The sequence below is a fragment of the Phoca vitulina genome, unplaced genomic scaffold, assembly GCF_004348235.1.
Source record: "Phoca vitulina isolate PV1807 unplaced genomic scaffold, GSC_HSeal_1.0 scaffold38, whole genome shotgun sequence".
NCBI lineage: Eukaryota > Metazoa > Chordata > Mammalia > Carnivora > Phocidae > Phoca > Phoca vitulina.
The window spans coordinates 5363770-5378413 of record NW_022589741.1 but is presented as its reverse complement, the minus strand read 5'-3'; the positions used below and the strand labels follow the sequence as shown (position 1 = coordinate 5378413).

Here is a 14644-nt window from a genome sequence, read left to right as displayed (position 1 = left end):
ATCATGTATCTAGTTGAACCCCTTTTACCGCATTTGTGACAACTAAAAGCAAGTCTCTTGCTTCTTTAAACCCTGTCATACACACGACGGCAGATGAATCCTCCCAAAGCACAGCTTTGATCCTGAAGTCATAAACTTTCAAGTCTCTCCACCACCAAAGCACTGGTTCTCCAACCTTCAGGCCCAACACTTCCTTTGACAGCAAATCTTAAACTGAAATTTACCTACATATTACTTCAAGAACATTGATATAAATCTCTAATTTTAATATACAGCAGAAATCAAAGGACGGCTCTTTATAGTAAGTCAATATGTATTTCAACCTGTAAAGACGTGGCCACAACCAAACGGGAAGATGTAATGAAGCAGTCAGGCGCCCACACCTCTGTGTGACGTCACTGGGAGCGGGACAAGCACGAACGCGGGGCGGCGCAGATACGCCAGCGACCACAGACCACGGCAGCACCGCTAAGGGCGACAAAACCTTCTGCAGTAGAAACAGGTTTAAAGCCCAAACAGCAGGAAAAATATTATCTTTCCCTAACTTACACAATAATATCATCACTGGAAAATAAAGTGTATTGTTAATATCATGTAAAAATATTTTGGTTTATAAGTAAAATACAATTCAGTTTTAGACTCAGGCATAAACAAGATTTCAGTGGGACCACGGACTCATTCCTTTTGGGAGGTGATCTAATTTTTGTTTATGTGGGACAGTCTGAGAACTGTGAGACATGTAGCATTCCTGACCTCATTCACTAAAAATCAATCACTGTGACAACCCAAAAAAGCCCCCACAGATTTGTGTAATACTTCCTAGAGGTAGATGGTACCTTCATGGAAAACCCCCAGCCTAGAGATTTCAGTTCAAAATATATTAGCCTAGTTCAAAAATATTAATCTAGAATTCAATGTTCTCCACAATGAGACTGAAATCTGCCCTCTCCTTCTCCAGACTAACTTCCAAACTTTCCAACACACAGTCCAGGTGTCAGAAAAAGACAGTTTATCTGCTCCCCACTTTTTTTCCTACCTTTTGCTTACTGGCATCTTCATGTTGTGATATTGAAACAACTCACAGCATGACTAACTTCCCATTGATTCGTCTCTGTCATATTCTATTGTATTAATGACAAGCAATTTCAAGTAAAAATCTATAAAAGGATCCTAAAGATATTCTCGTTACATAATAAATTTAACATCTAAACATTTTACACAGAAGAAACTTAGAGGAGGGGCACCTAGGTGGCTCAGTCGGTTAAGTGTCTGACTCTTGATTTCGGCTCAGGTCATGATCTCAGGGTCGTGAGATCGAGCCCCGCATCAGGCTCTGCGCTCAGTGTGGAGCCTATTTAAGATTCTCTCTCCCTCTGCCCCTCCCCTGCTGCAGCCCACTCTCTCTCTAAAAAAACAAAACAAAACAAAAACAAACAACAACAACAACAAACTATGAGAGGAAAATCTTGGGAGTAACTTTTATTGGCTATATAGGATATGTCAAAATCCCTTTGGGGCACAAATGTTTATCCATTAAAAAATGGGACATTGTGTTCATTCCTAAAATGGAAGAATGGCTTAATGAGAGGAACTCCGATAACGTAATTTACTGAATTAGTCCAATGAAGGAAAATGCCATGTCAACTCCATCCATGCTTCCCACATTAAAAAGGCATTCTTCATAATGTGTTTTTATTTTTATATTTTATTTTGATTTTAGCATTACAGGAAAGTTGCAAAAACAGCACAGAGTGCCCATACATACATCACCTTGTTTCCCCTAATGATAATGTCTTACTTAACTACAGTATAACTACCAAAACCAGGAAAACAGTATACTACTATTAACTAACTACAGATCTTATTAGAAATTCACCAGTTTTTCCACTAATGTCTCTTTCCTACTCCAGGATCTTATCTACAAGCCCACACTGCATTTAGCTGTTGCTTAGATTTCCTACTCTCCCCCAGTCTGTGGCAGTTCCTTGGTCTGTCTGTCTCTCTTTTTTACTTTTCTGGTCTGTTATGATTTTGACACTTCTAAAGAATACTAGTCAGTTATTGTGTAGATTGTCCTCCAATTTGAGATTGTTTAATCTTTTCTCATTAGAATAAGGTAATGCATTTTTGATGAGAACACCACAGGAATGAGGTATTCTTCTCAGTACATCATATCAAGAGGTACATCATGTCAGTATGTCCCTATTACTGGTGATATTAACATTAATCACTTAAGACAGTGTCTTTTGGGTTTCTCCATTGTAAAGTTACTATTTTTCCCTTAGTAAATATCTTGGGGAATATACTTTGAACTGTTAATGTACTCCATTTTACCTCACATTTTTGGCCATTAATTTTAATATCCATTAGCAGAGCTTGTCTGCAACAGTTATTACTGTGATATTTGCCTAATCGTGATTGTCAATTTCCCTCCATGTTTATAAGGTGGAACTCTTCAGTAAGAATGAGTTTGAGCATTTTCCAAATGTTTGATGGCCAGTATTAGGTATATATTTGTGCCGTCTCTCTGTATCTTTTCCCAATATTTTTCTATCAGGTTCTTACCCATTTTTGTTCCTCAATTTTTAAAAGTTCTTTATATAGCAGGGCTAATAAGCCTTTCTCTGTGATAGGTATTGCAAATACTTTTTCCCAGATTGTCAGTTATCTTTTGACTTTGTTTACGGTTCTTTTTGCAATTTTTTAAAAATGTAGTCATTCATCAATCTTTCCTTTTACTGGCTCTGAATTGTGAGTCATGTTAAAAAGCCTTCCCCTATACCAAGGTTAAAAGAAGAATTATTCTTTTACCTATATGATTTCATGTTTAGCATTTCAATCCTTGACCCATTTGGTGTTTATTCTTCTGAATGCCGTAATATACAAAATCATCTTTTTCCAAATGGCTACTGTGTTGTCCCATCACCATCTTCTAAGTCTATCTCTACCCCCAATGATTTGAGATCCAACCTTTGTCACATAAAATTCTGGACTGCCTACTCCATCCCCCTGGTCCACTATCGATTCATGCGCAATTACCTCACTACTTTATAGAGGATGCTTTAATGTTTGGTAGGGATTTCTCCACACAGTTTTTTTTTTCCAGTGTTTTCCTGGCTATTCTTACATGTTTATTTTTCCACATGAACTTTCACATCAGCCTGTCCTAACTTTATTAAATAGTTGTTAGAATTTTCATTGGCATTACAGTGAATTTATAAATTCATTTAGGGAAGAACTCAATCTTTATAATTCTAAGTCCCCACAGAATTTAAGAACAAAGGATGTCTTTCCATTTTTTCAAGTCTACTTCTGTGTTTTCTCAATGTTTAAAAATTTTCCTTTTACAGGTTTCATACATTTCTTGTTAAATTTATTCCCAAGTATTTACTTTTCTTTATTACCATAAGTGATGTTTTCCTTAATATTATATCCTGTTTATTATTTGTGTATAAGAAGACTATTGGTTTTTGCATGTTAATTTTATATCCTACTACTTTACTGAATTGCTTTATTGTTTTAGTTTTATCATTGATTATCTGGAGTTTTCCGAATATACTATGATATCATCTCCAGAGTTTTACTTCTACTCACCCATTCTTATGCCTCCAATTGATTTCTCTAGTCTAACTGCAGAGGTTAATGCCTCTTATACGATGTTAAATAGCAGCAGAAATGGTGGGCATCCTTGCCTTGTTAAAGATCTAAGTGGAAATGACTCTAGTATTCCTCCATTAAATAAGATACTGGCTTTAGGACTAAAGTATATACATTTCTGATAATATTCTTTATAAAAGAAGAATAAATGAATAGTTTCTTAACATAACAAAATGCATACATCATGCCAAAATCCAACACCATGCTTAATGATGAAAATGTGGAAGCATTCCCATCAAAGACTGAAGAAGCAAGGATCCCCGTATGTAACATTTTCCCCCAAATTAACTATTAATAGATTTAGTCTATTGAAGGAAATAGGAGATATTAATATTAGAAAGGCAAAAGCATCATTATTTGCAAATGATGTAATCAGCTGCTTGGAATACCCAAGATAACAAAACTCTGATAAACAATGAAAGAATCCAGTGAGCTGCTGAGTACTACAGTAATATTACTTGAAATGTACATCTGACTTTCAGGAGACCTGGCCTCACAACTGGGTACTACCTAGGTGAGATTTTCTCTACTATACACAATACAGGTCCAAAACCTTGTTTTTCTGCATATATTAAAAACTAGTCAGGTTTAAAGAACTGGTATTGATTTATACCAACTAAATACAAAGAAGGTAACTGATTAACCGCAATAATTTGCTAATTTACAGAGAAAAACATAAATGCCAAAAACATACATACTTTAATCTTAAATTCTGATGTGTATTACAGTATAGCCCCATATGAAGTGACTTTAACAGTAAAATATATTTTCCCTACACTGTAATTGTCCTCCAATAAGAATAGTCTAACAGGTGAGTACATACCATTGCATGTTCTGATGGCTGATAATTCTTCTCAGAGAATTTAGGGCAGTAAGTCTGTTCTGAATAGTTTATAGTATGGAAAGTGACTTATTTCTTACTAACTATTCAAATAATGCTGTTCATACTTTATTTATATCAGGACCTGGTGATTTTTTGGTTTACTGTTCCATCACAACATACTTCATTTTAACATATATCATTTCTCTTTGAAAACAGAAACTATAAATTAACAAATATATATAGTAAATGTTATGTACACAGTATAAGGGCCTTAGCTCAGTGAGGTATATAAATAGTAATGCATCTTCATTAAACCTGAAATTCCCAATGTTATAATTAATCCTACAATTTTGATACTTGATTTCTCCTCTGCACCAAATATTGCTGTACAAACTACATATTAATCTACGTTGTTAAAAGTTAAGAGAGTGATAACCTTTGAAGGAAAAGATGGTAAGAGTAATTTGGAAGGGGCATGATGAATGATTTCGGAATTGCTGGTAATTCTTGTGTGGTGATTTTATAGGTATGTTCACTTAGTAATAATGCATACCTGAGATTTCTGTGCACTTTTCTGTATACACCTTATTACTTGAGTCAAGAGTTAATTTTTAAAAATAAGCAGAAAATTGAAACAAAATAAAAACAAACCACACAAAAAGACCTCCTACATCCCAAATAAAGTCGTTCCTTTGGAAGATGCTGTAGTGCACTGAGGGTCTCTCCGTTGAAAACAGTAACGAAAAAACTTATCTTTGAACCCTAAAGTCATTCAGCTTGATGAGATGCTCACACTATTTGGTAACTGTGGAAAAGTAAATTCACATCTTCTATTTTAACTTTTTTCTGTGTGTGTGCGTGCGCGTGCTCTGAAGTAGAAAGGGAGGGGCGCCTGGGTGGCTCAGTCAGTTAAGCGTCTGCCTTCAGCTCGGGTCATGGTTCCAGGGTCCTGGGATCGAGCCCCGCATCGGGCTCCCTGCTCGGCAGAGTCTGCTTCTCCCTCTCCCTCTGTGACCTCTCTTGCTTTCGCTCTCTCTCAAATAATAAATAAAAATCTTAAAAAATAAAAAAAAATAAATGAAGCAGAAAGGGAGGCTTACTTGTTCTATATCAACTGTCATGTGTATTTGATTATCTCTACCATTCTCATCCTCTTTTTAATGCTTTCTCTTATTTTTAGACATCTGTAGTTGAATCCCCTTAGGCTTCATATAGATATGATACAACTAAGTCATATAAACTAGAGGAGAAAAACAACAATTCTATCTTACAAAACTGCAACATCCCCACCCAGATGCTATGGGCACATCAACCAACTCAAACTCGTCACACTAACTCCTATTTCTCTCTCAGGACTGAGACTTACTCTCCTATCCAACCTCCCTGTAGCAGCTAAATTCCTCCAGGCCAAAGCCTCAGAAACATTACTGACTCCATTCCCTTTAACATCCAGCCCCACACATGATACCATGTTCCACCTCTGGGAAGTCTTTTCTCTCACTCTTCTCGGCTACATCCCCGTTGCTATAATCCTACGTGGTACTCCTAAACCCCCGCATGAATTATTGCAAAGACCTCCTACCTTCTACTCTTCTCTCTCCCCCATTCTAATTCATCTTTCAAATCGTCACCAGATTAATCCCCCTGAAGGATGACTGTGAGCATGGCACACTTGCTTAAAAAACATTCAATGGCCTTCCCTGCATTCTGGATGAAGTCCAAGCCTGGCTTTAAATTTCTACAGAGAATTTCTGTAAACAACCATGAAATTAGCCCTCTTTTCTGGCCAACATGAAAGTTATTTTAACCACTAAAAGAGGAAATATACTGTACTTTATTAAAAAAAAAAATCCAATTCAACCTGTTTTCTGAACAAGGCATAAACATGACTATCATTCAAGATGAAGAGTCGAAGAAAAGTCAGAAGCAAATAAAGAAATAAATAAATCCATCCATAGCTGGAAAATGTTTGGTCACAGGCAAACAGGCATGCTGCCCCCTTGAATGTAAACCTAAATCTAGTTCCTAGGCTCCGAAGACTGAAGGGAATCAGAGTAAATACCATTGCTATATATGAGCGATTTCTAAGACTCTCTGCAAGCTTGACTCTTATTTTCCTTACTATAGCACATTTAGGTCATTCTCCATAAGAAAACACTCAGGAGAGATACTGTAACATGGCTACTACTTCTAATCAGTTTTGTTTTGTTTTTTGAGGAACTTACAGTATAAAGAAAAACAAAATAACAAAATAAAGACTGATGTTCCCTGATCAAGTAGTGTTTTATCTCTTGACAAGTTTGAAAACGTCCTCCCATAACAAGAATAAATATCCCCTATAAGTAATGATTTGATCGGTACTCACTGATTCAGTGTTCACAGCCACTTTACAGAACATAATCACTGTGAATAACAAGAATCAACTGTATCTCTAGGGAGCATATTTTACTTGCAACATGAAAATCACTAAAATGGTTAACTACAGATGCACATAAAACATAATACAAGGAGACTGTTTAAAAATTAAGTACATTAAATGTAGTAAAGTCTAGAGCAGGGATGGCAAACAGATCTCATCTTGCACATCAGCTCAAAAGGACGATGAATGAGTTCTACATAAGGTGACTTCGGCAGCTGTGCTCCGGAATACCAGGGCAAGAGTACTAACTGCATTCAGTAATGCTGGTCAGAGGTGTGAGAAGGATGAGTAAGAACACTCGCATCCAATATTTGCCATCCCTGGGCTACTGTACTGGAAATAATCTCCAAGAATACACAATCACACAGTTACTTACTGCTTCAACAGAGTTACATTCCCGTCTGGTTTCTAAATAACGTAGTGCTCGTTTTTCTTCTTCTTTTAATTTAGCATCTGCCTGCCCAGAAGCAAAATAGCAATCATTTTTAAGAATATCAAGGGACGAGCTCAAATTATCACATTACTAAGTTCTGACTTACATATTTCATATAATTCTGTACACCATTTTGTTGTAAATACGAGGGTGCCTGTGTTCTATAAAATCTCTCTGTTGAATCCAAGTATGCCTTCTCAAAATTGTCCCTATAAATTTGAAGCTTATCTTCAGGATTAGAACAAAGGTTAACTGAAAAACAGAAAATAAATTTTACTGTAATTATGTTTCAAATCAGTATTTTGAGTACAATAAATGAAATAACAAATAGTGAGGAGTCATTATGTGCCAGGGACTGTGACAATGCTCAAGAGAACATAAATCATATAAGACAAAATCCTTCTCTGTTAAGAGACTTAAAAAGGTAACAGCACAAAGCACTGAAGTGACAAATAGTACAGATAGCATGGGCCTATTGTATTTCTGAATAGGAAACAGAATGACTTCCAACTAGATGGTCAAGAAACCATTCATAGTTGAGACAGGATTTGAGATGAGTCTTAAGGAAAAACTATAATTTACACAGAAGCTAGTAAAGTAAGTAAATATTGGGAAGTACCAAATCACAAGGCCAAGTCAAGGTAAAATGACCACATTGTCTGAGTGGACTGTAAGGTTAGCAGAAAACAAGGTAGAAAGGGAAGTAAGGAATGGTTGTGGAGAGCCTCAGCACTCAGACTAAGTGACCTGATTTCAGTGTGGTGTACCACTAAATGCTAAGAAAAATACTAACAAAACAGTACTTAAAAATTAATCTTGTGAACAGTTCACGGGTTAAATTATAGCAATAAAATCACTATAAGAAGACTGTTTCAAAAGTCCAGAAGCAGAGTTTACACAGTATAAACTGGTGGTAGCTGAAATAAGGAGGAATAAATTTCAATGACATGGCTGCTAATGAAAGCCTAAAGACTTTGATACCTAAAGAAATATGGGGCAACAGAAAGAGCCAAAGATAGCTAAAGGTTCATTAATACAAAAAAATTCTTACCGAGGCATACTTTGTGCCCACATTCTATGTTCAGTGTCAACAGCACAGTTAACTAAAGTATGATGACAGGGAGGCACCAGTACTATGAAGCAGTGGGAGAGGGACCTGACCTAGTCGGGGAATTAGGAAGGGCCTCTGCCAGCAAACAGGATGAGGATGAGCCACAAGTAAAGTGGAAAGAGGAGTATTCTCAGAGAAAACAGTGTATCTGATTTAAAGAACAAATGAGAATATCACGGTCAGAAACTGAAAAGTTCAGAGAGGAATGTGTACATGGAATAAACGTACTTCCTGAAAATATAAGTACAAAACCAGTTACCACCTTTTCTGAGTTATTGATTCAAATCTACGGTTTCGCTAATTTAGGTCACTAAAAGGATTCACCAGCCAAGAAATGAGTGAGATGGAGAAAACCAGTATTAACCACAGGAATATGGATTTTTTTCTATATTTCCTTGAAGAGATTTAATACCTTCTGTGGGCTCTTAAAAGCATCTGGCACCAAAAGTAGATGTGACTATTTGATAGCACAGATAACTGATCATACTATTCTGTAATGGTCTCAGAATTTCCATAAAAAATTATGATCATAAAAGTTCAGAACATACCATAGGATTCTCTTACTCCAATGACCAGCTGAGAATCAAAAGCTTCTCCTAATCTTTCAGCATGTACCAGCTTCATTGCACTATCTTGGAGTCTGTTTTTTATATTTGAAAAGATGGACTCATTCCATGTATCAAGCATGAGCTAGGACAAAAAGAAATATGCAATCATCTTAATTATTAATATACCAGGTACCATACAGAAACAAAAAATTTTAACTATAAATACTAAAAAAGGAAATCAAATTCTTAGGCCTATATTCACTTGAATACTTCAGGGAACTAGTGTATTTAAGTTTGGTTAAATGTTAACTTATTTACGGGATTTCCCATCTGAAAATAGTACAAATAATAATACAAATTTCAAGTGGTTGTTGTAAAAATTAAATATAGCAATACATGGAAAAGCTTACCTCTCCTATAGTTACAAGGTTAAATTTCAGTAATACTGGTGTTTGGAATGCTCATATACATATTTGTATAATAAACACATGATAAATGCAAAAAGCACCAAATGAAAACCTGTGTGATACTGGACCTACAAATCCACCTGACAGATGTTCCATTTAAATGACGGCAATGTTATACACATATCCATATGTATTATCATTCCAAGAAACTGTGTCAGATACAGAAAATATATTAATGACAACAGCATCAGCATCAATGATAACATGAGCAGGTGAACAACATTCACTACATACCCAGCACCGCTCTAAGTACTTTTCACACGTAACTCATTTAATCCTCAAAACCAACAAATAGGTACTGTTAGCTCCCTTTTTAGAAATTAGAATCTGGGACACTGAGAGGAAAGCTAGTTTCCCCACCCTTATACAGCTCATAAACGGCAACACTGGGATGTGAATCCAACAGGTATGGTCCCAGAATCTATGCTCTTAATCATTAAGTGATGCTGATTCCTATAATCAGTAGGGAATGGTATAAATTAAGAATAACAGAAAAACAAGAGAGTATACAATTATGGAACTGCAAATTAAAAAGCATCTAGAAGTACTTTTCTTTTTCTTTTTTGGGGGAAGGGGGATAATTTCTCACACTGCAGTTATTTCTACCCCCGGAGAACCCCTGGGTGTCTAAATTCACAGCATCCCGGGCGCCTGGGTGGCTCAGTTGGTTGAGCGACTGCCTTCGGCTCAGGTCATGATCCTGGAGTCCCTGGATCGAGTCCCGCATCGGGCTCCCTGCTCGGCAGGGAGCCTGCTTCTCCCTCTGACCCTCCCCCCTCTCATGTGCTCTGTCTCTCTCATTCTCTCTGTCTCAAATAAATAAATAAAATATTAAAAAAAATAATAATAAATAAATAAATAAATAAATAAATTCACAGCATCCCTGTCCACATCAGCACAAAGTTTAGAGTTGGGAAGGGGCAGGGTGCCTACGCCACTATTTGAATGCCTGATTTTGTTGCTATAACCTTCACAGCAAGTAGCAAGTTGCTTAAAGTCCAAGAGGCATTTTTCACTTTTTTTACTTTTCAAATCTATGTTTCCACTTGATTCTCAGAAGCAGGAATACATATGCAAAATGAGGACAGAGAGTTTAGGTCATTACTGATTGAAGAGTTGAAAAGAAAACCTGGGATTCCACTTTCAGAGCTGAGTTCTTTCCATTAAATCACGAGGGGTTACTGGACACAGAGCTTCTAACTAGAAACCATGCAAAAATATGAAAATAAACACAGTACATAATGAGTTCATGATAACTGGAATCAAGTAAAAAGAAGATCATGAAGATAACAACAATTTAGCCACAATTAAACACAAAGATACAAGAAGGTAACCTAACGAGAGATTTTTGAAAGAGGAAAAAAGTAATTTATAGGAAGGTAAAAGTAACAAAGAAGAAGAAGGAAATAGAATACTGAAGATAAAACCAGGAAAAGGAGAAAGCAAGGCGCTAACATCTGAGGACACAGATCCACAACTTAACACCACACAACATAACGAAAGAGGAGTGCAGCTAAACGTGGAAGGAAGAAAGTTGGTAGTATTCAGTAAAACCCAGCAAGAGTCAAAAAAGAATTTATAGATCGAGTAGAAAAACCACTTAGGGCACCTGGGTGGCTCAGTTGGTTGAGCGACTGCCTTCGGCTCAGGTCATGATCCTGGAGTCCCGGGATCGAGTCCCGCATCGGGCTCCCTGCTTGGCAGGGAGTCTGCTTCTCCCTCTGACCCTCCCCCCTCTCATGCTCTCTATGTCATTCTCTCTCTCAAATAAATAAATAAAATCTTTAAAAAAAAAAAAAAAAAGAAAAACCACTTAAAGTCTGAATTACTTTCTAAAGTTGTAAAATTACCCTCTTTCTGAAGATTAGGGTAAAAAATGCAAAAAGTAACTTACTTTTCGAACAATACTGTCTTCTACAGTTGATTTTTTATTGCTGCCCTGTTTACCCATTAAAGTAATCTCCAGTTGACAAAAAGGCTTCGGTAAAATATCGCACTGTGTAAAGAATTTTCGCCATTCAACAATATATGCTTTTAGCAAAGCTGTATCATCTTGATGGCTCAGTACTCGCTGAAAAAAAAGAATCATATGAATTTGAAATAAACACAGGTAGGTGCCTGAAAGAATAACAGAATATATTCATGCTATAAATATAAAATATATAAAATTATATATATAAATATAAACATATACACAATATATAAAATTTATATAAAATATTTTATTTATTGTACAAACTATATGGTATCCAAGAAAAATTAAAACATGTTCACAAAGACTTACTCTGGCAATCGTGTTGGTACATACATAAAATCATAATGCACACATGAAATAAAATGTTTTATGTCAGGTATATCTCAATAAAAAACCTTAACACCCTATATCCTTAAGCTATCACCTTTTTATCCTCCCCTAACTACCATTCCCATCCATCCCTTCCCCAACCCTAAGCAACCACTAATTTACTTTCAGTGTCTATATACTCACTTGTTCCAGACTTTCATATGAATGGAAACATGCAATATGTAGACATTTATTTTATTTTTTTAAAGATTTTATTTATTCTTGAGACAGGGCGTGCAAATGAGGGAGGGAACACGTGCACGAGTGGGGGGGCAGAGGGAGAGAGAGAATACACAGCAGACCACACACGTAGTGCAGAGCCCTATACAGGGCTCAATCCTACCACCCCAAGACCACAACCCTAGCTGAAACCAAGAGCTGGACTCAGTCCACCTGACTGAGCCACCCAGGGCCCCCAACATGGGGCCTGAACTCATGACCCTGAGATCAAGACCTGAGCTGAGGTCAAGAATCAGAAGCTTAACCGACTGAGCCACCCAGGCGCCCCATAATACGTAGACATTTATAATTGACTTCTTTCATTTAACAGTTTCAAGGGACCCCCAAGTCCTAGGATGTATCAATACTTTATTCCTTTTATGGCTGAACACTATACCATTTTATAGATACACCACATTTAGTTTATCTATTTTGTCCATTGATGGACATTCGGGTTGTTTCCACCCACTGGCTATCATGAAAAATGCTGCTATAAATATCTATGTCCCAAAAAAAGTTCATGAAAAACCTATGCATAGTCACCAAGAAAAAAAGAGGACTCAAACAATATCACAAATGAAACAGGAGACATTACAGCTGATAACAAAGAAATATAAAGGACTGGGGTTCCTGGCTAGCTCAGGTGGTAGAGCATGCAACTCTTTTTTTTCTTTTTTTTAAGATTTTATTTATTTGAGAGCGAAAACAAGAGCTGGGAGCAGGGAACCCAAAGCAGGGCTCAATCCCAGGACCTTGGGATCATGACCCAAGCCCAAGACAGACGTTTTAACTGAGCCACCCAGGTGCCCATATTTTATTCTTTTTGATGCAATTTTAAATGGGATTGGTTTTTAACTTTCTCTTACTGATAGTTTTAAGCATATAGAAACGGAATAGATTTATTTTTGTATATTGATTTTGTATCATGCGTCTTTACTAAATTCGTCTGTTCTGACAGTTTTTTGTTAGAATCTTCATGGTTTTCTCTGTATTATGTTATCTGCAAATAGTGACGGTTTTACTTTTTATTTTTTTAACTTCTTCCTTTTTGACTTGGATGCCTTTTATCTCTTTTTCTTGTCTGACTACCAGTCTATGCTGCACCAAAGTGGTGAGAAGTAGCATTTCTGTCCTGTTCCTGATCTGAGAGGAAAAGCTCTCAGCTTTTCTCCATTGAATGTGATTTTAGCTGTGGGTCTGTCCTATAGTGCCTTTGTTATGTTGAGATACATTCCCTTTATACCAACCTTTTAGGAGTTTTAATCATAAATAGATGTTGCATTTTGTCAAATGCTTTTTCTGCATCTATCTGAGATGATCAAACGATTTTATACTTTATTTTGTTAATGTGGTGTTTCACAAAGGTTTGCTTGTGGATGTTGAACTAACCAATCTTGTATCCCTGGAACAGATCCCAGGAATACCTAGGAATAAACTTAACCAAGGAGGTGAAAGACCTGTACACTGAAAACTGTAAGGCACGGATGAAACAAACAGAAGACACAAATACATGGAAAGATATTCGCTGCTCACAGAATGGAAGAATAATAGCATTAAAATGTCCACACTACCAAAAACATACAAACTCAATGCAATCTCAATCAAAAGTCCAATGGCATTTTCCACAGAAAAAGAACCACCAAACCTACAACTTGGAGAGAACCACAGAAGACCCAGAACAGTCAAAGCGATCTTAAGAAAGAACAACAAAGCTGGAGCATCACCTTCCTGATGGCAAACTATGTTACAGAGCTCCATCGTCATCAAAACAGACACAGAGATCAGTGGAACAGAACAGAGAGCCCAGAAACAAACCCACACGCATACGGTCAGTTAGTTCACAACAAAGGAGCCAAGAATATACAACGGGGATGGACGGTCTCTTCAATAAACGGTGCTGGGAAAACAGGACGGCCGCGTGCAAAAGAATGAAACCGCACCACTATCCTGCACAATACGCAAAAGTTAACTCAAAATGGATTAAAGACTTGGCCCTAACACGTGAAACCATAAGACTCCTAGAAGAAAACCCAGGCTTAGGTGAGCTCCTTAACATAGGTCGTGGCGATGATTTTTTTGAATATGGTACCAAAAGCAACAAAAGCAAAAACAGACAAGTGGACCACCTCCAACTCCAGAACCACAGCACAGCAAAGGGGCCACGAATGTGATGAAGACAACCTGGTAAAGGGAGACAATCACTGCACGTCACGGATCTGACGAGGAGCTAACACCCAACACAGACAAAGAACTCCTACAACTCAGGAGCAAAACATAAACAATGCGACTGAAAAACGGGCAGAAGATCTGCACAGACGTTTTCCAAAGAAGACACACAGAGGGCCAACAGACACATGAAAAGGTGCTCAACGTCACTCATCATTGGGGAAATGCACATCAAACCCACGTGAGCTCTCACCTCACACCTGTCAGAATGGCTAGTATCAAGAAGGCAAGAAAGAACAAGTGTTGGCCAGGATGTTGTGAAGAGGGAAACCCTGTGGGAAGTAAAATGGTGCAGCTGCTGTGGAAAACAGTATGGACGTTACTTGAAAAATTAAAAACAGAACTACCATATGACCCAGCAATTCCACATGTGGGTATTTATGTGAAGAAAACAAAA

General features: G+C 37.1%; 1 protein-coding gene across 1 annotated transcript in view; it reads right to left on the bottom strand.

Moving 5' to 3' along the window:
• The window catches only part of CUL5 (cullin 5), a 90407-nt gene that overhangs the window by 39896 nt on the left and 35867 nt on the right, over window positions 1–14644 (bottom strand). Inside the window, exons 4-7 of the mRNA XM_032427689.1 lie at window positions 11353–11529; window positions 8992–9133; window positions 7439–7584; window positions 7276–7356 (exon numbers count right to left, since the gene is read on the bottom strand). Of these exons, the coding sequence (XP_032283580.1) occupies window positions 7276–7356; window positions 7439–7584; window positions 8992–9133; window positions 11353–11529 (546 nt within the window). The remainder of the gene's footprint in view (window positions 1–7275; window positions 7357–7438; window positions 7585–8991; window positions 9134–11352; window positions 11530–14644) is intronic.